The sequence below is a fragment of the Fringilla coelebs genome (assembly GCF_963513975.1).
Source record: "Fringilla coelebs genome assembly, chromosome: 24".
Taxonomy (NCBI): domain Eukaryota; kingdom Metazoa; phylum Chordata; class Aves; order Passeriformes; family Fringillidae; genus Fringilla; species Fringilla coelebs.
In genome coordinates this window covers 2,979,899-2,999,544 of record NC_140050.1, presented here as the reverse complement: position 1 = coordinate 2,999,544, position 19,646 = coordinate 2,979,899, and the positions used below count along the sequence as shown (strand labels likewise).

Below are 19,646 nucleotides of genomic sequence, written 5' to 3'. Positions count from 1 at the left end.
TTAAACCTTGCCTGGGGAGGCTCTGATGTCATGGCTGGAGTTTGGGTTGGAAAGGACCTTAAAGCCCATCCAGTGCCACCCCCTGCCATGGCAGGGACCCCTTCACTATGGCCTTGGGCACTGCCAGGGCTCCAGGGGCAGCCACAGCTGCTCTGGGCACCCTGTGCCAGGGCCTGCCCGCCCTCACAGCCAGGAATTCCTTCCCAATATCCCATCTAAATTCTTATTGCTGCTCTGTGGGATATGAATGAAGCAGAACTCCTGGAAGGACTCCTGAGTCATGTGCTTTTGTCTTGCTTTAAGGAGGGACCATTCTGTCTGGACTGATTGTCCTGGTCCTTGGGAAGAGTGTGGGCTAATGTGTTTAAAGGGGGAGGAGGCAGGAGAATGCTTAATGGAGAAAAAATAAGTTTTTTGGTAATAACTCTCCAGTCAGGAAATCCTAGTTATCTGGATTATGTGCATAAGAACAATCTCCAAGAGTCCAGATGCCCATGCAAATACTTGGATAATGCTGCTTCTTCCCTATCACATAAAATGTATACTCCTCACTGTTGTCACTCTGAACAGGAATTTCTGCATCTGCTGGAATTGCTCCAGACTTTGGGGTCGATTGAGGATCCCAGTGTTGCCTATTTTACCTTCCTGCTTTAATGAAACACAGCCATGGGAAGGTGGTGTCCTAATTCTGCAGCACAGAAAATAATGTCCTCTATGGGCTGTAGTGAGCTAAAAATTTGGATTTGTTCTCAGATTAGCAGGGATCAACTTGAATTAATGAGGGAAAACCTTTCTCCCCCTCCTCCTCAGGCTGATCCCGTGAGTAGCTGGAATGTAGGAGAGAACAGCACAGAACAGTGTGTGCTAAATGGTATTTACAGTGACAGAACATTTGGGAGGGTGGGGAGAGAAAAACGTTTTGAACTCCAGAATGACCCACCAAATGCACTTGGAATTGTCAGGGCATTGCTTAGCAATCTCATTTAGTATTGCTGATTTCTTACCAATATCCATAACTACTGCTGACTAGCTAATAACAATAGCTACTAGTAAGAAATAATACTGGCCTCTAATGGGAAAGCTCTTAGTCAATTCATTAAATAAGTCTCAGATTTGATTTTTCTTACCTTGCAGAGTCACAAAGAGCAGCAGTTGGAGGCTGCACAGAAGTGGGCAATGGGTGGCCTGAACAGGTTTGTCTTCAATGGCAAAATTCAGAAGGGCTTTGCTGAAGAAATCAGGTTTCATTTGCATTTACAAATGACAAGTTTTCTGATACACAGAATCTCAGAATGGTTTGAGTTGGAGAGACCTTAAAGCCCATCCAGTGCCATGGCAGGGACACCTCCCACTGTCCCAGGCTGCTCCCAGCCCTGTCCAGCCTGGCCTTGGGCACTGCCAGGGATCCAGGGGCAGCCCCAGCTGCTCTGGGCACCCTGTGCCAGGGCCTGCCCACCCTGCCAGGGAACAATTCCTGCCCAAGATCCCATCCAGCCCTGCCCTCTGGCACTGGCAGCCATTCCCTGTGTCCTGTCCCTCCAGGCTTGTCCCCAGTCCCTCTGCAGCTCTCCTGGAGCCCCTCCAGGCCCTGCCAGGGACTCTGAGGTGTCCCTGTGTCCTTCTCTTGTCCAGGTGAGCAGCCCCAGCTCTGCCAGCCTGGCTCCAGAGCAGAGGGGCTCCAGCCCTTGCAGCATCTCCGTGGCTCCTCTGGCCTGGCTCCAGCAGCTCCACGTCCTCCTGATGGTGGATGGGGGCCCAGAGCTGGACATGGTGCTCAAGGTGGGCTATGGACCCCCAAGCTTGGGAAAAGTTGAATCCTAAAAAGTTGCTGCGTGGTTTTGTTCGCAAGATGAGTTCAGTTCCATGTCCTGGATTAGCCTGCTGGGCACATTTTGTGGGGTTTAGTGATCTGAAGGGCTGTAAAACCTGAAAGCGTGGTGTACCAGCTTTTATTTTTTCATGCTTTTGTCTGATCTGCAATTAATTCTTAGCTTTCCATCAAGTTGGCTTCTCCACAACTCCAAAGTCATTACCTGACAGCTCAATTCCTCATTCATCTAATGCATGAAAAAGAGCCCTCAGCTAATGGCTTCCCCCAAGGTGCCTCTTTCATGTCCTGCTGTAGGGAGGGAGTCTCTGAAGGTGCTGTGCCAGGGATGCCAAGAGTGACAGAGAAAGGGCTGCTGGGCCTGGTGGCACTGAGGGATCACAGTGGGCCAGACTTTGGGTGACCTCAGCTTGTGCCTCTACTGCAGCTGTGGCACCACGGTGACACTGAGTCTCCTCACCTTGAGCTGTCCCCCTGTGCTGTTCCCTCAGTCAGCGACTTTGTGGGATGATTGATCTCGGGCTGAGGTCATCTTTCAAGTTCCACATCTTGTCAATCTGTCTGGCTCCACCCACATGCAGTGATTCAGCTCCTGATGTGCTGAAATATTCCCTTTAGCCTTCCCACACAGAGTAAGGGCTTTTTTGTGATTCTGCTCCGAGCTGCAGCACCTCTTCTGTGCTGTGCTCCAAGCCTGTGCTTTCTGTGCTTGGAGAGCTGCAGAAAGTAGAGTTTGACCTCCTAAAGAGGAGAAGAGCAGCTATAATTGTTCTTTAAAAGTATTTTTTCCTCTAAATTTTGGATCCCATTTTATAGGATTTGGCCAAGGTGCTGTGATTTAGACAAATGGTAAAAGGCAGAGAGCAGCCCTGGAGGGAAGGACCTGGGGTGTTGGTGGGTGAGAGGCTCAGCCTGCCCCGGCCATGGGCACTGACCCAGAAACCCCCCCTGTGCTGGGCTGAGCCCCCAGCCTGGGCAGCAGGGGAGGGGGGGATTCTGCCCCTCTGCCCCTGTGCTCAGGTGAGACCCCACCTGCAGAGCTGCCCCAGCCCTGGGCAACAGCAGCAGGAGGACGTGGAGCTGCTGGAGCCAGGCCAGAGGAGCCACGGAGATGCTGCAAGGGCTGGAGCCCCTCTGCTCTGGAGCCAGGCTGGCAGAGCTGGGGCTGCTCACCTGGACAAGAGAAGGACACAGGGACACCTCAGAGCCCCTGGCAGGGCCTGGAGGGGCTCCAGGAGAGCTGCAGAGGGACTGGGGACAAGGCCTGGAGGGACAGGACACAGGGAATGGCTGCCAGTGCCAGAGGGCAGGGCTGGATGGGATCTTGGGCAGGAATTGTTCCCTGGCAGGGTGGGCAGGCCCTGGCACAGGGTGCCCAGAGCAGCTGTGGCTGCCCCTGGATCCCTGGCAGTGCCCAAGGGCAGGAGCAGCCTGGGACAGTGGGAGGTGTCCCTACCATGGCAGGAGTGGCACTGGATGATCTTTAGCCTCCCTTCCAACCCAGATCAGTCTGGGATGATTCAGTGGCAAATGAGGGGGTTTTGGAGGGGAAGCAGGCAGGTTCCCCTGTCCATGTTCACTAATCCCATCTTTGGGGGTGCATGTACAAAGGATGCTCTCTATTGCAGAATAAATGTTCCAGCTCAGGTATTGTCACTTGTGCCATTGCAGACTTGGCCTGGAGTTAGCAGCAGCTGCAGAGTTGTTCCTGAGGGAGTTGGAGCTGTGGTGGCACTGATGCTCTGCTGAACTTCTGTTGTTTTGTCTCTGTATAGGAAACCCCTGAGTGGGCTGTGACACCTGGTGTGCTTCAGTCCAGTGTTCTGGAACCCCCTGTCTGTACGTGGGATTCTGTTCTTTTTAGGGATATCTTGATTCTGTAGATTACACAATCCCACAGTGGTTTGTGTTGGAAAGGACCTTCAAACCCATCCAGTTCCATCCCTGCCATGGCAGGGACACCTTCCACTATCCCAGGCTGCTCCAAGCCCTGTCTAGCTTGGCCTTGGACACTGCAAGGTTTGGGACAGCCACTGCTTTAATGGTCAGACACCAAATTGTTACAGGTGCTACAAACATTTGGGAATGAGTTCTGCTGGTTCGTGGGGAAGCACCTGGACAGATAGGCTTGGAAGCAGCAAGCACCTTCCCTTTCCTCTTGTGTTTAGTGAAGTTGGTTCTTCTGCATGGTCATGTTTTGGTAAAGAAATAGAGTCCTGCTGAACAACTTCCCTGCTTTGTAGACTCATTTCCTCTGCTAATGGGAGACACAAGTCTCTTTAAGAACTGCTAATTGCTCAGGTTAAAAAAACCCCAAAGGCCGCTTGGTGTCATGTGTGGAAGACTCTCAGAAGAAAGTGTGAGCTAGTTCTGCTGAAAATGGAACAGATCAGAGGCACAACATCTACAAACCAGGTTTGCCAAAGTGCTTAAAATAACAACTGGCAGCTTCCCTGGGTGTTGTTGGACTTGATGTAGAAATTTCCCAAAAGGACTGAGAGAGCAGAGACAGAAATGGCAGTGTTGGGAGTGCAGCTCCTGAGGGGGTTTTGAAAAGGATTTGTCAGTGGCTTCAGAGCTGCTCCAGCTGGTGGCCTGCAGTGGCCAGGAGTGTGTTTGGTGTTGGAACTGCAGCAAGGACATCCCTGAGGAGCCGTTCAGGTCCTTGTGCAGTCCTCTTGGCGTGCTCAAGGCTGCTTGGTGGAGTTACCAGAGCCAGTGTTGCTCATGTCTGAGTTTCCTCCATTATCTGGGAACAAAAGGAGCTCAGACAGGAGGGGTTGTACCCTTCTGTCTCAAGTTATGGAAACCCCACAACTTTTATTTGTTTCAACATACTATGTTAAATATTTTGGGAAGGGATAGGAGGGGGGGATATCTCAAGCTCAGACTTGGATTACCTGTGTCTATCCCTGGAGGAGAAGCTTCTCTCAATAGGTGCAAGTCCTCATGCCAAAATTGGCATGGAGCTGTGCCAGGGCTTGGCCTGGAGCTCAGGGAAAGGTTCTGCCCCCCAAGGCTGCTGGGCACTGCCCAGGCTCCCCAGGGAATGATCCCAAGGCTGCCAGAGCTGCAGGAGCTCTCAGGGTGGGGTTGTTGGGGTGGCTGTGCAGGGCCAGAGTTCCCTGTGGGTCCATTCCAAGCTGGGATATTCAAGGATTCCATGCAATAATCCTGGAGCCTGCCAGCTCTCTGAACAGCTCATGGCATGGAGAAGGCAGGTCTGGGAGTGGGAGGATTCACAGAGCTGTGCTGATGCTGTTGGATCTGTGTAAGCAGAGGAATTGGGATGGATATGGACACATCTCCATGAAATTGAGCTTTTTGGGGGGAAAGCAGAAGTTATTCAGCTTTCTCTGCAACAGCCACAGAAGGAAAGGGCTGGTGGGAGTTCACAGCTGAGTCCTCTGGAGAGAAAGCAGGAGGAGAGGAAGAAGAGACAAAGCAGGAAGAGAAGCAGCTTGTTAACTGTTTTCATTAAACTTTTTAGCATCTGGAAGATGACGAGTTAGTTGTCAGGTGAGAGGAGGAGAAAGAATTAAGGAGACAGTTCCTGGTGGCTGTTACCTTGCTGGAAAGATCCCACAGAAGTTTCAGGTGTCCTTTTCAAAGTATCAGAATGTGTAAGTCTCTGTCCATAGAAGAGTCACCGGCTTGGAAGCACAGAGCCAGCCCATGTTGCTTGTTTTGGGGCCATGGAGAAGCAAGAGTTAATGTTTCCTGGGATCTGAAATGGGAACAGAGTGGGTGGATTGAAGGGGGGGTTTCTAGCCCAGACACTGATGGTTCCTGCAATTAAAACCAAGCCAAAGAGTTGAATTAATCCCAAAGACAGTGATTGGGAAAGACAAGTCTGTGTAAATGGAGAAAATTAAACTTGAGTGTCGATGTGGAGCGGGGATGTCTGGGCATGTGGGGTCTTGGGGGAGCTGGGAATTGGTCTGTGGTTTTTCCAGGGAAGGAGTGTGCTGGGCCAGCACTCTCAGGGAAGGTTTTCTGAAGTCCTGGCCCAGCTGGGACAAAGGGTTTGGAGGCTGCTTGGCAGTGAGCCATGGTGGGACATCCACGGCACCAGGGACCTGCTGCAGTGACCTGGTGGGGAGGGTGATGGGGATCCCTAGACTCGGGGTATCCGGGCTGCTGAGGGGTTTGTGGCTCTCACCAGGTCAGGCAGAACCTGGTGATGCTGCTGAGGGGATCAGCAGAACTGGGGCTTGGAACCAGACGGTCCCTTCCATCCCGGAGTGCTCTGGGACCCTGCGGAATAACCCTGGGAAACAGAAGCTGAAGATCCAAGGGGCAAGGGTGGGGGGGAAAGACAGATCTGATGTTTTCTAAGTTTAGTAACTTGGCGAGAAGGAGGGATCCAGCTGTCCTGGTGCGGGGCTGTGCCACAGCTCTGTCCCCGAGTGCCTGGGAGGGGCGGGGGGAGCGGCTGCCCGGTACTGGGAGGATCTGCCGCCGCTCCGGTCCCTGCGGTGCCGAGCGGTACCCACCGACCTGCCCGCTGCTCTCTGCCGAGGGACGGCTGCAGCGGTGGCACTGCCGGGCTGTCCCCTCCGCGCCCAGTGCCTCCCGCCTCCCTCCGTTTCGGCGGCGCTTTTCAGGCACTCAGCCCCGCTCCGCGATGGGAGCACCGTGTCTGAGCTGCGGATGGGGGAGGGCGGCGGTGCCGAGCGCCGGGACCGCTCGTGGCCCCGGGGCTGCTCGAACCCCGCGGGGTGATCGACAACCGGGGATGGTCGAGATCCCCTCCGGATGCCCGGACGCTCTCGGGATGCTCGCAACCATCTGCGATACTGGCGTGTCTCTGGGATGCTCAGTACCCCCTGAAATTTTAGGAGACCCCTCCGGGCACGCTCGGATCTTTCCCGGGATGTTCAGAGCTCCCCTGGGCTGCTCAGAACGCCCTAGTGATGCTTGGACGGTTCCCCTCCCCCTGCGATGCTCAGGGCCCCTTTCCCCCACGCTCGGATCCCCCCGAATGCTCGGACCCCTCGGGACCGCTCAGAACCCCCCAGATGCTCGGATCCCCCCCCCCAAATTCCCGGACCCCTCGCCCGGGTGGCGGCTCGGCGGGGAGGGCGGGGCACAGAAGGGCGTGGCCCGGTGGGCGTGGCTCAGGCGGGGAGGGCCCCGGCTCGGAGGGCGGGGCCGTGGCGCGCATGCGCGCGGCGGGCACGGCCCGGCCCATCGCCGGGCGGGGCGGGGGGCGCAGGGAGGCGGCGGCGGCGGCCCCGGGCAGCGGCACCGCCCCGGCCCCGGCCCGCTGCGCTCCGCGCCCGCTCCGCGCCATGCCCGGCTCCATGTACCAGCCCGAGCCCGGGCAGCCGGCCCGCGGCCCGCCGCGGTGCCTCACCCTGCTCAGCCCGCCGCCGCCCGCCGGGCAGGACCCGCCGCCGGAGCCCGAGCCCGGCCGGGAGCGGGAGGGGCCGCCGGGGCCGCCGGCGCAGGGCGAAGCCGCCGCGCTGAGGTTCGCCCTGGACCAGCTCTCGCTGCTGGGGCTGGAGGGCGCGGAGGAGCCGGCGGGGGGCGCGGGGCCGGGCGGCCTAAGGGAGCGGGAGCGCGGCGGCGGCTCCCCGGTGCCGGCCCCCGCCCCGGCCGCGGGCGCCTTCGGCAGCCTGGCCCCGCCGCTGGGGCCGCCCGCGCTGCTGCCCGAGCCTCCGGCGAGCAGGAAGAAGAGCGTGAACATGACCGAGTGCGTGCCCGTGCCCAGCTCCGAGCACGTCGCCGAGATCGTGGGCCGGCAAGGTAACGCGGCGTGGGGACACGGCGGGACACGGGCACCCTCCTCCCTCTCGCCGCCCGCCGCGATTTGGGGCAGTCTCGGGGCTTTGTCTCCCTGCGGAGGCGGAAACTTAACGGCGACAGATCCGCGGCCCCGAAAGTCGGCCGCGGGTCCCGGGAGCTGCGCTCCGCTCCGGTCCCAGCGAACTGCCTGGAAATAGCAATTAAACTCCATCGGCCCGGGTGGGATAACGCCGGCTGCCCGGGGAAAGTTCCCGGGAGCCACGCGAGTCCGTGGGAACTGCCAGGACACGGAGCGAGGCGAGAGCTTTGCTTTCATTGTAGTTGTGCCTCTGCCCCCTCCCCTCCAGCTCCGTATCTCAGACCCGGCGTGTAAACCGTGCCCCTTATCTCAGACTTCGTTTACAAATCCTACTGATAAATCCGATATAAATGGTCATTAACCCGCTCGTTTGTGGTGGCCGGAGCTCCGCAGGCGGCCCTGGAGCCCCTCGCACCCACCTGTCACAAAGGGACGCCCCAGCCCCCGCCGGGTGGGTGTGCCTGGAGTGGGCTTTGTCTCCAGGACGTACCAAATAAACCAAACTTTCACCCGGAAAAATCAAAAAGAAAAGACCCAGGACGGAGGATTTAAGGGAAAAAAAGGAAAAGGAAGGGAGCTGCTGCCCGCAGGGATCCCGGCAGGAATCCCCTGGCAGGGAGCGTGACCTCCGGGCTGTTTTGCCCTTGTGGGGTCGGGCACCCCAGCCCTGCCCTCGCCCGGCGGCTCCCAGCCCTCCGTGCCCGGGGGGCTGCGGGCCGGGGGTCGGGGGGCTTTTTTTCCAGGGGGGAAGCGGGGAACTGGGCAGCCTCATTGTTCTCTTTGTTAGCCAGAGCCATGCTGTGATGAGCGCGGTGACATCATGCTCTGCGCTTCCCATTGGCCTGCGCTGCCTCCCAGCCGGCCCCGCTTCCCGGCCTCCCAACTTTCCGTGCACCCCTCTGCGGTCCCGCCGCCCCGGCCGGGGGTCCCCCCGGCCTGCCGGACCCCGCCGGGCCGGACGGGCGCCGGGGCACAGCTGGGGAGCGGAGCGTGGCACCGCGCCCTGCTCCCGGGGATTCTCCTCCTCCTTCTCCTCCTCCTCCTCCTCCTCTTCCTCCTCCCGGGCTGGATGAGACCTGGATTTGGTGGCCTCGCCGCCGGGCTCAGCCGAGCCGCGGGGTGAAGCAGAACCTGTGCCGGGGCTGGGCTCCGCTGGATCTCGCTGGTTCTGCTGGGGAAGGGCTGCGTTTGGCCCGGGAGCTGCCGGTCGGTGCCCTCCTTGCCCTGGGTGTTTTTTGGTGTTGTGAGACTCCGGTGCTGCCCCTCCAGCACCCCGAGGACTTCGCGGCTCAGCCAGGTACCTGCCCAAGCACCTCGGTGGAGTTTGGGTGCTCACTAAGCTTCACGGGCTTATGAAACTTATGGAAAAAAATACTGCCAAAGAAATGATTGTATTGGCTTGAGGAGGCCTGCTGGAGGGGCACCGTGTGGGCCTGGAAGTGACCTGGGGCCGGCTGTGAGCTGGAGCTCGCTGCTGCAGCCGCAGCCCCTGGGCAGGAACAGCCCTCTCCCCTTTCCAGGGGCTTCCCTTTGTGTTTCCTGCCCGTCTCCTGCCCTTGGATGCTGGGGGACCTCCCAGTCTGGGGGCCTTGCACTGGGTTTTTGCTGAGGAGGGGCACTCAGCACCCTCGGTCCCACTGTGGCACGGGCAGTGGGCAGCACGGGGCTGGCAGCAGTGGCTTTGTGCTCCAGCTGCTCTCCGTGCCACTGGCAGCTGGATTACAGCAGGAATGCTCAGGTGTAGCCTGAGCAATACTGAGTTTATTCCTCAGGGCTCACACCAAGCAGAGCCCTTCTCACTCACCCTGTGCTGCTCTCCCTCCAGACCTTCTGTTCCCAGGGCCCCCCTATGAATCTCCCTCAGTTTTGGGAGCCCATGGCAGTGAGGTCTGGCTGTAGAGCTGAGCCTTGAGGTGTTTGGCTGGACCATCATCATCCTGGTGACAAAATGTGCCCTGCTGGTGACACTGCAGGGCTGGGTTGGGCCACCCAGATCATGTCCCTGACACTCTTGTCTTTCCCTCACTGCCCAGCCTGGTTGTGACCCAGGGAACAGAAATTTGTGGTGCTGCCATGCCTGGAACGTGGGAAGGGATGAAGATGTGCATCTTGGGTGCCCTGGAAGGGGCTGGAGTCGAGACAAGGTTCAGGATCTCAACTTGGGGCTCTTTGGGACCCGTCCTGCTTTGCCCAGACCTGGCTGCTTTGGCAAGTGGGGACCAGGGAGGTCCTGGCAGCCAGGACCAGCACATGGATGTTCTGTCCTGTGCAGGCTGAGATGGGACACAGGCACTTGGACACAACTTCTCCTACTTCTTCAGTTTCTCTCCTTCAGGTGCCCTAATTTAACCCTTTCACAAAGGAGCAGCAGCAGCCCAGGTAAATCTTTGTTCTCTAAGTCAAATTGGTGTTTTCTTCCCTGAGCTGGAGGAGTGTTTGTCACGAGCCCATGTCCGGATTGGCATCAGTGCCACCACAGAGCAACATCTGCCTGCCAAGATCTGGGGCTCCACTTCCAGCTGGGATCTGGGGCTCCTCTCCCCGCTGCCCATGGCTGGGGTGGGATTCCCTGGCTGTCCCTTTGCCTGCCAGCCTGGTCATGACTCCTGCTGTGGGAGAGACCATCTCCAAAAAGTGCTGTGGCACCGATTGGAGCAGTGTGGGCTCCTCTTGCCATCCAGCAGAGAGTGCCTTGGGGATAGCAGGAGTCACCAGGAGCACAGGGCAGGCGTTGGAGCTGCCCTGACTCTGGCCTGTGGGCTCTGTGATGTTGTGGATTCCTGCTGTGCCAGCTTTGGAGGGGCATTTCCAGCAGTGTCTGCTCTTCCCTCCCACACCAGGTGCCTCCCATGGGATGGAGCAACAGCTCCTCTCCCCATCTGTAACACCTGGGGACTGTCACAGCTCTACAGAAGGAAAGTTGCTGTTTTTAGAAGATGCTGGGATGCTGGAAGGTTAAATCCAGGGAAGGATGGCACATGGCACCTCTCCTCACTGCTGGAGAGTGGCTGGCATTCCAGTGCTGAGAGGATGCACCAGGTGACCATGGGCCCCTCTGTGCCAGCCTGGGCACCTGTAACCTTGCCATGGGTCACAGGGGTGCAAGGAATCCTCTCAGTTTAGAGCCCTGGGTTGCTGCTCTCTGTTGTCTCCTGCCAGGTGTCATGTCCCTGGAAGCACCTGGCACATCTTCCTGGCTGCCTCCTCCCAGCTGGGTCGTAGCAGAGCTGGGAACTCCTGAGCTTGGTCTCACAGATGGATGTGGCTGCTGAAGGATCTGCCTGTGCGTCTGGGAGCTGGCACTGGCTGCACACTGTGTCCCAAGGAGAGGAGCCCAGTCTCCCTGTCCCTCTCTTCAGTGTCTGCAGAAGAAGCCAAGGTGTGATGTGCTGGCTTCCTGCAGCAGGGCTGCAGGGATGAGCTCGTTCCTGTGTGCAGAGTTGGGAAGGAGCTCTCAGCAAGGGGAGAGGAGCTGTGCTGGAGGTGCAGCCTTTTCTCCTCCACACCTGGCCCCTGTCCTGGCCCATCCTGTGCCATCCACTGGGAGCCAAGGGGACCAGGAGCTTCAGAACTCTGGATCAGAGGCCAGGAGATGCTGCAGAGCTGGGGAAGAGGAAGAGCCATGGGTGAGGCACCAGAGGGTTCCCGAGTTTGTGACAGACACCATCCTCCTGCGTGGTGCCATAAGACGCTGCTCCAGAAAAGCTGTGCTGGTGCTTTTTGGGTTTTACCAGCTCAGAGCTGGGCACTGCCAGCACAGACCTCCTTGGTCAAGCAGAGATGTGGTCTGGAAGGGGATGAGCTGGCTCTGTCCTCCTCGTGGCAGGAGGCACCTGATGTGGGAGCAGAGGCTGCCCGGGCCGTGCTGGGATCAGGGCATGGATGAGCTGCGTGGGATCCATCACTGGAGCACAGAGGGTGGAGGGGCCCTTCCCAGCCCTCTCTCCCAGTGTTGTACTGCTTCTCATGGGCTCTTGCAGTGGTCTCAGCCCTGACCTGTCTGGGGCTTCTCACAGAGAGCCAAGTTTTCTGTGGTGATACCAAGTGAGGATGTCCAGGGAGAGCAGCTGCCTTTCCTGCCTCCATCAGCACATTATCTTGGGGAGAATTCCCTGGGTTCTGTTCCTTGTCAGAAATTACCCATGTCCCATCCTAAGGGCAGGTGGGATGAGTTCATCTAGGGCAGTTCTGTAGAGTGAAAAGAAGTGAGAGCTGTGTGTGATGGGGAGAGGGTGAAAGAGGAGGAGGGGATGGAGCTGACACAGGGTTTGGGAGGAGTGTCCTGCTCACCCCCCAGTGGGGCTGTCCCTGCAGGCAGAGCTGGGTGTGATGGCACAGGGGGCTGTCACTTGGGGACACCTCTGGAATGCTGGGGTTTGCTGGCAGCTGAGTGTGGCCATTTGGTGTCAGGATGAGTTTGTGCCCTCAGGGACTCAGAGCTCCACCAGAGATGTAACGGCAGCTGAGCCACTCTCACCCAGGCTCTGGTGTTCACAAAGGGCTGCTGGGGCTGAAGCATCCCTGGGGCTGTCCCCTGTGTCCTCTGGTTTGGGGCTGGTTTTATTTGGATCTTTAGAGCCACTTGGGTGGAGACCTGCAGCACAGTCTGGCACTTTGTTCTGCTCTGCAGCCCATGGCCAGGGCAATGTGTGCGTGCCACCTGCTGCTGCTGGGCTGAGCTCTGGCACTGATGGGCTGGGAGCTCACTGGCACTTCCAGGCAGCTCCAGGTCCTTTCCACAGCCCCCTCGGGCATGACCCTGGTCCTGCAGCAGCTTCACAGGGATGTGGCCATCCAGGATGGAGTGACAGTGTCCTGGGGTGGAGGGAGATAGAGGTTTGCAGGGGCTCATCTGTAATGTCTTGTGCTGGTCCAGATCATTACAAGTACAAGAAAGATGTGGAGCTGCTGGAGCCAAGGGCTGGAGCCCCTCTGCTCTGGAGCCAGGCTGGCAGAGCTGGGGCTGCTCACCTGGACAAGAGAAGGACACAGGGACACCTCAGAGCCCCTGGCAGGGCCTGAAGGGGCTCCAGGAGAGCTGGAGAGGGACTGGGGACAAGGCCTGGAGGGACAGGACACAGGGAATGGCTGCCAGTGCCAGAGGGCAGGGCTGGATGGGATCTTGGGCAGGAATTGTTCCCTGGCAGGGTGGGCAGGCCCTGGCCCAGGGTGCCCAGAGCAGCTGTGGCTGCCCCTGGATCCCTGGCAGTGCCCAAGGCCAGGCTGGACAGGGCTGGGAGCAGCCTGGGACAGTGGGAGGTGTCCCTGCCATGGCAGGAGGTGGAACAAGATCAGCTCTAAGGTCCTTTCCAACCCAGCCTATTCCATGATTCCCCAGCTGCAGTTGCTGGTTAAAGCCCAGTTCCAGTCCATCTGGCTCTGGGTGCAGGTGTGCTGCAGGACAGGGGTGTCCTGCTGGGAGCTGGTGTCACCTGTCCCCGGTGTCCCAGAGCCATCACTCGCTGTGCCAGTGTTAAACACTGCTCTGGATGCAGCCTGGGCAGTGCCCCTCCTGCCCATCCTGCCTGCTCTGAGTTTGGGACCTTTGGGGAGTCCCTGTGGCCGGGGGTGTCTCAGGAGGGGTTTGGGCCTGGGGACAGGGCAGGACAGATTGGTCCCTTGGTGTGTCCCACTGCTGGAGATGCTCTCGGGCAGTTCCTGGTGCTGGTGCCAGCACAGCCTCAGGCAGTGCCTCCCTTCCTGGCCTTCCCTGCATGGTTCTGGGACAGGCAGGGGTGACCCCACCCCTCCCAGACCTGCCACCTCCTCTCCTTCCCCTCCCCTGGGAAACCCAGCTCCCACCCCAGCTGTGTTTGGTGCCATCCATGGCCCTGGCAGCATCCAGCAGCCACGGGCTGGGGGCATTTTTCCTGTGCTGCTGGTTTGAGGAGGGTGGAACTGGCCAAGCCAGGCACCCTTTGATTTCTGTCCAAGGTTTCTGGCTTTGTCCCTGTGAAGAGCTCACGGGAGCAGCCAGACAAACTCTTCCTCTCTTTGGTGCTGCCATGGCATGGTTTGGGTCCCTCTGGTGCTGCTGGTGGGATGGAGTGGGTGAGGAGGAGCCTCACTGGGCCATGTCCCCGTGGTATGTGGCTCCTGAGTGCCTTCTGAGTGCAGCTCCTGGAGCTGCCAGTAGCTTTGCATCCTGAAACTGCAACTTGCTGAGGGTTGGGGTGGATCTCAGGGAAAGGGCTGGGCACTGCCCAGGCTCCCCAGGGAATGGTCCCAAGCCTGAGAGCTCCAGGAGCTCTCAGGGCTGCTCAGGGTGGGGGTGTTGGGGTGGCTGTGCAGGGACAGGGACTGGGATCAATGATCTCTGTGAGTCCCTTCCAAGCTGAGATATTCCATGGTTCTGTGATGCTGCAAAGGATGAATTTGGGACCTTGGGCATGAGGGTGGTGCCTGAGGGAGGCACAGCAGAGCCTCTTCCCACTGCCCTGGGCTTGTCCTGCTTTGCCCAGCAGTGGAGCAGGGACAGATCCTACAGCAGGCACCAGGATAAATCTGGGAGGGGAGCGTGGGAGTTGCAGGTGCCTCTCCCAGGACAGCCCTGTAGGAGCTGGCACATGGTAATGGCTTCAGTAAATGTCACCCTCGATGGTTCTGCCCTGCCCCAGTCCCTGGGCCATTGCTGTACTGTGTGTCCCAGCCATAAATCCACCTGCCAGGGCTTGGTGGTGCCAAAGAGCCTGGCTGTGACACCGCCCAGTGTGCCACCACTTACTGTGACAGTTTTTTACTTGTCATCCCCAAGGCTTAGTGCCCTGGGATTGCAGCACATCTGGGGCTGCAGGAGCAGCACAGCTCCTGATCCCCCTCTGCTCTGCTGGAGAACCTGGATTGCTTTGCCTGCTTGGGACAGACCTGACTCAACTTCTTGTGCCATTCCAGCCCTGGCAGAGTCACAGAATCCCAGAATAGTTTGGGTTGGAGGGGATGTTAAAGCCCATCCAGTGCTACCCCTGCCATGGCAGGGACACCTTCCACTGTCCCAGGCTGCTCCCAGCCCTGTCCAGCCTGGCCTTGGGCACTGCCAGGGATCCAGGGGCAGCCACAGCTGCTCTGGGCAGCCTCTTTCTCTGTAGTGGGTTTCCTCTGGCTGGTTCCAGGCACCCACCAAAGCTGCTCCATCACTGCCTTCCAGATGTGGACAGGGGAGAGAAAATACAGCAGAGGGTTCATGGGTTGAGATAAGGGCAGGGAGAAATCCCTCACCCAGTATGGACAAGGGCAAAACAGACTCAACTTGGGGGTATTGATTGAATTTTATTAACAAAATCAGAGGAGGACCATGAGAAGTAAAATAAATCTTTAAAATACCTTCCCCTTACCCCTCCCTCCTTCCTGGGCTCTCCCTCTGCCCTCCAGCAGTGCAGGGAGGTGGGAATGGGGATCACAGTCATTTCATCCCAAATTGTTCCTGCTACTGCTCAGGGAGAGGAGTTGGAGCCCAGCCCCTGCCCCAGTGTGGGGTCCCTCCCAGGGGACACAGGTCTCCACACCCTGTCCCAGCCTGGGTCCCCTCAGGGTCCCAAGGGCTTTCAGCAGAGCTGCTCCAGCGTGGGCTCCTCTCTCCACTGCTCTGCAGTCCCTGCCAGAACCCTGCTCCAGCTCAGCCTTCCCTCAGGCTCACAGCCTTCCTTGGGCATGCCCCTGCTCCCTGTGGGCTCCTCCTGGGGCTGCAGGTGCATCTACACCCCTGTGGACTTCCATGGCCTTCACCATGGTTTTCCCTGGAGGCCTCAGGGGCATCTCAGCTCCTGCCCCTCCTCCTGCCCTGGGTATCTGCAGAGCTGCTTCTGTCAGGTTTTAACCCTGCTCTGCTCTAGACCCAGTTACACCTGCTCAAGACCTTTCCTCCTTCTTAAACCCATGATCTCAAGGTGTCCCTACCATCTTTGCTGGGCTGGTCCTTGGCCAGTGCCACGTCCATCCTGGAGCTGGCTGGAGTTGGCTCTGTGGAGACAGGGGACGCTTCTGGCTCACAGAAACCACCCCTGTAACCTCACTGCTACCAAAGCCTGGCTACAGAAACCCAACTCACCACCCTGCCAGGGAACAATTCCTGCCCAAGATCCCATCCAGCCCTGCCCTCTGGCACTGGCAGCCATTCCCTGTGTCCTGTCCCTCCAGGCCTTGTCCCCAGTCCCTCTCCAGCTCTCCTGGAGCCCCTTCAGGCCCTGCCAGGGGCTCTGAGGTGTCCCTGGAGCCTTCTCTTGTCCAGGTGAGCAGCCCCAGCTCTGCCAGACTGGCTCCAGAGCAGAGGGGCTCCAGCCCTTGCAGCATCTCGGGACTCTCTCCAGCAGCTCTGCATCTTTCATGTGCTGAGGCCCTTCAGCCTTCTAGGCCTTTCCTTCTCCAGCCTCACAGCTGGAAGAGCAGCCCTGCCCTTCCTCAGGGAGCGTCTGGGAAGAGGAGGAGGGGAAGGAGTGCCCTGAGCCAGGCAGGCCCTTGCAGCTGCTTGGCTGTGCCCGGAGGAGCCGAGCTGTTTATCCACTGGGATCTGCAGCAGCCTTTGCCATGGCCAGGGACAAGCCCAGGGCTCCAGTGGAGCCCCCTCCATCCCTGCTGGCTCCCAGCTTTGTTCTGGATGCCCTGCAAAGCTCAGGGCTGAGAGGGGACAGAGGGGTTCCTCACTGCTGTGTGCCAGTGGTCACTGAGCACAGCTTGGTTAAGCTGTGCCTGGTTTGCAGGGACTTAATTGAGAGTGGATGCAATTAGGGCTGGGGGTGCAGGGAGTGGGGCTGGCTGGCAGCCACAGACTGCTCCTCAGTGGGGCAGAGCAAAGGGGCCCTGGAGGAGACTGGAGCCTTTTGCAGCCCCAGAGGAGAATAGGAGCCTTTGGCTGGACGATGCTGCCAGGAGCCAAGGCCAGAGCCCAGCTGGGCCGGGGCAGAGCCATGCCCAGGGCTGTGCCCAGGGCTGCATGGGGCCGAGGCAGAGCTGCAGCCCCATCTCGCAATCCCACAGCCAGCCGTGGGCAGCTCTGCCTGCTGAATCACGTTCCTCCTGCAGGGGAAGCAGGACTTTCCAGAACAGGCAGAGCAGGAGCCCTGGGAGCACCCCTGCCGCAGCCCAGGCACGGGGGATCCCTCCTGTGGGACAGGGAGGGGAGGGGGTGGCTGTGTCCCCCACCTGGGGAAGGTCCAGCTCCCCTGTCCCTCCAGGAGTGCATCCAGGGCTGTTCCTCAGATTCAGCTGCTGGCTCAAAAGTGTCGGTGGACCTGCAGGATCTAAACGGCCTTTTCCTTCCTTTCCATCTTGACATCTTACTCTCTTTGTACCTCCTTAAACACCTCTGGGGTGAATCCAGCTTCTCACCTGCTCAGTGGCCCTGATGGTGCCCCGTGGCTGCCTGCCCTGGCACCTCTGCCCATGCCTGTCCCAGCCCTCTGGAGCAGGGCTGCGGGCTGCATCCTGCTGATCCCCAACCCCTGAGGGTCAGAGCAGTACCAGGAGCTGGGAGAAGCCAGGGCAGCCCCCCAGCACTGAACCATGAGCCCCCGTCTGCCTCGGAGGCGGGAGGGACCCCGTTCTCCAAGGGTGTCCATGCTGCAGGTGCAGAGCCAGAGGGACCTGCTGGTTCCTACTGGTTCCTGCTGGTTCCTGCTGGTTCCTGCTGGTCCATCGTGCCCCTGCCCTGGGTAAGCAGAGGATCACCGTGAGGCCCCAGCGTTGATGTGTCATTTTTCCCCCTTCTCCTTGCCCTGCAGGCTGCAAAATCAAAGCCCTGCGTGCCAAGACCAACACGTACATCAAGACGCCGGTCAGGGGCGAGGAGCCCGTGTTCATCGTCACCGGCAGGAAGGAGGACGTGGAGATGGCCAAGCGCGAGATCCTCTCGGCTGCCGAGCACTTCTCCATGATCCGGGCCACGCGCAACAAAGTCAACGGGCTGACGGGGGCCTTGCAGGGGCCCCCCAACCTGCCGGGCCAGACCACCATCCAGGTGAGGGTCCCCTACCGCGTGGTGGGGCTGGTGGTGGGACCCAAGGGAGCCACCATCAAGCGCATCCAGCAGCAGACGCACACCTACATCGTGACGCCCAGCCGGGACAAGGAGCCCGTGTTCGAGGTGACGGGCATGCCCGAGAACGTGGACCGGGCGCGCGAGGAGATCGAGGCGCACATCACCATGAGGACAGGCTCCTTCATCGACGTCAACGCCGACAACGACTTCCACTCCAACGGCACCGACGTCTGCCTCGACCTGCAGGGCGGCGCGGCCGCCCCGTGGGCCAAGGCCCCGCACCCCGCCCAGCGCCCCTCGGCCGCGCTGCGCAACGACAGCCTCAGCTCCCTGGGCAGCGGCTCCACCGAGTCCTTCTACAGCGGGCGCGTGGCGGCCGCCAGCCCCACCAGCCCCTACAGCACCTTCAGCGAGCCCCCGGCCCCGCTGGGCTCCGACGAGTGCGACTTCGGCTTCGACTTCTTGGCCCTCGACCTCACCACGCCCACCACCACCATCTGGTCGCCCTTCGAGCGCTCGGGCAACCCCCTGCAGGCCTTCAGCAGCTGCTCCTCCATCAACAGCTCGCAGAGACGCAACAGCGGCCCGGCCACGCCGCGCCACTCGCCCACGCTGCCCGAGAGCGGGGTGGCGGGGCTGGAGCACCCCTCGGCGCGGCGCATCCCCAGCGACCCCGCCGGCGCCCTGGCCTGGCTGCCCGCCCAGGGCTCGCTCTCCTCCTTCTCCAACAGCACCGGCTACTCCTCCTCCTCCTCGCTGCCCGGCAGCATCTCGGCCGCCTCGGGCTCGCCCACCGACTCCAGCAGCTCGGACGGGCACCGCAAGAGCTCCCGGGAGTGCATGGTGTGCCTGGAGAGCGAGGTGATGGCCGCGCTGGTGCCCTGCGGCCACAACCTCTTCTGCATGGAGTGCGCCCTGCGCATCTGCGGCCGGGCGCAGCCGCAGTGCCCCGCGTGCCACGTGCCCGCCACCCAAGCCATCCACATCTTCTCCTAGCCCGGGGGCTCGCCCGGGGCCCCCCCTCCACCCCAACACCACGGCGTTTTAAGGACTTTCTACTGTTGAAATCGAGCTTTTTATTTAATATCAGATGCGATGGGCGCAGGGGCGGGAGGGGGGAGAGGCGGCGGCAGCTGGAGGCGCAGAGGGCACGGCGGGGCGGGGGGAGGCCGAGGGGGGTCGGGAGGGTGGGGGCCAAGGGGCCGAAGAAGAAGAAGAAGAAGAAGAAGAAGAAGAAGAAGAAGAAGAAGAAGAAGAAGAAGAAGAAGATGATGATGAGGATGAGGAAAGAGGGGCGTGAATTCCACGAGGAGGAAACTCCGATGTTTACAGAATAGCTTTAACTCTTCACCTGGCTGTGGGGCTGGGGAGGGAGCCCGGCTGTTCTCCACCAGTCCTTCCCAAATACCAGTATTCCGTTTGCAAACTGAAATAACCAGAAAGAAAAGGTCCGGTTGCACTTTTTATTTTAGGACACGCAAGGGTTGTCTTTTATTTTTTTAAAATCATTCTATTATTATAATAATAATTTTTTTTTGTGGTTCTTTTTGTATGTAGGTTTTTTTTTTTTGACGATTCTCAGTGGTTCTATAAATATATATATATATATTGTTTTGGTTTTTTTTTTTTTTTTTTTTTTTTTTGTAATGCAGGTCTATCTTGTATTTTGCCAATGTGAAAACTGCCCAGAAATGTGTGATGTGAGGTCAGGAAGTCGTGGAATGGAGGGGGCACAGTTAACACACCATGTCACAAAAACCAGACAGATTTCTATCTCCATTTTATTTTGGGGTTACTTTGGGGGTTTTTTTGGGGCTTTTTTTTTCTTTCTTTTTTTTTTTTTTTTTTTTTAGGTTTCTTTGTTTTTATTTTTTTATTTTTTACCTCTTTATGTATATGTAGGGAATTTATAGGAAAATATGTACTTTATTGAATAAATTTTAAAAACTAAAATATATTTTATTTTAAAAAGAAAATAACGGACCTTTAACCTTACATGGCTAAAGTACTGATTATAT

The 19,646-nt window shown here is 58.7% G+C and overlaps 1 protein-coding gene across 1 annotated transcript; it reads left to right on the top strand.

Annotated features, from left to right (window-relative positions):
- Positions 1-7,122: 7,122 nt before the first annotated feature.
- Positions 7,123-18,694, top strand: MEX3D (mex-3 RNA binding family member D; the record flags this gene model as incomplete). Its single annotated transcript, XM_084221105.1, has 2 exons — positions 7,123-7,579; positions 17,372-18,694. The coding sequence occupies 2 exons, from the start codon at positions 7,123-7,125 to the stop codon at positions 18,622-18,624; spliced, it is 1,710 nt and encodes a 569-aa protein (XP_084077231.1). The 3' UTR covers positions 18,625-18,694.
- Positions 18,695-19,646: the final 952 nt, after the last annotated feature.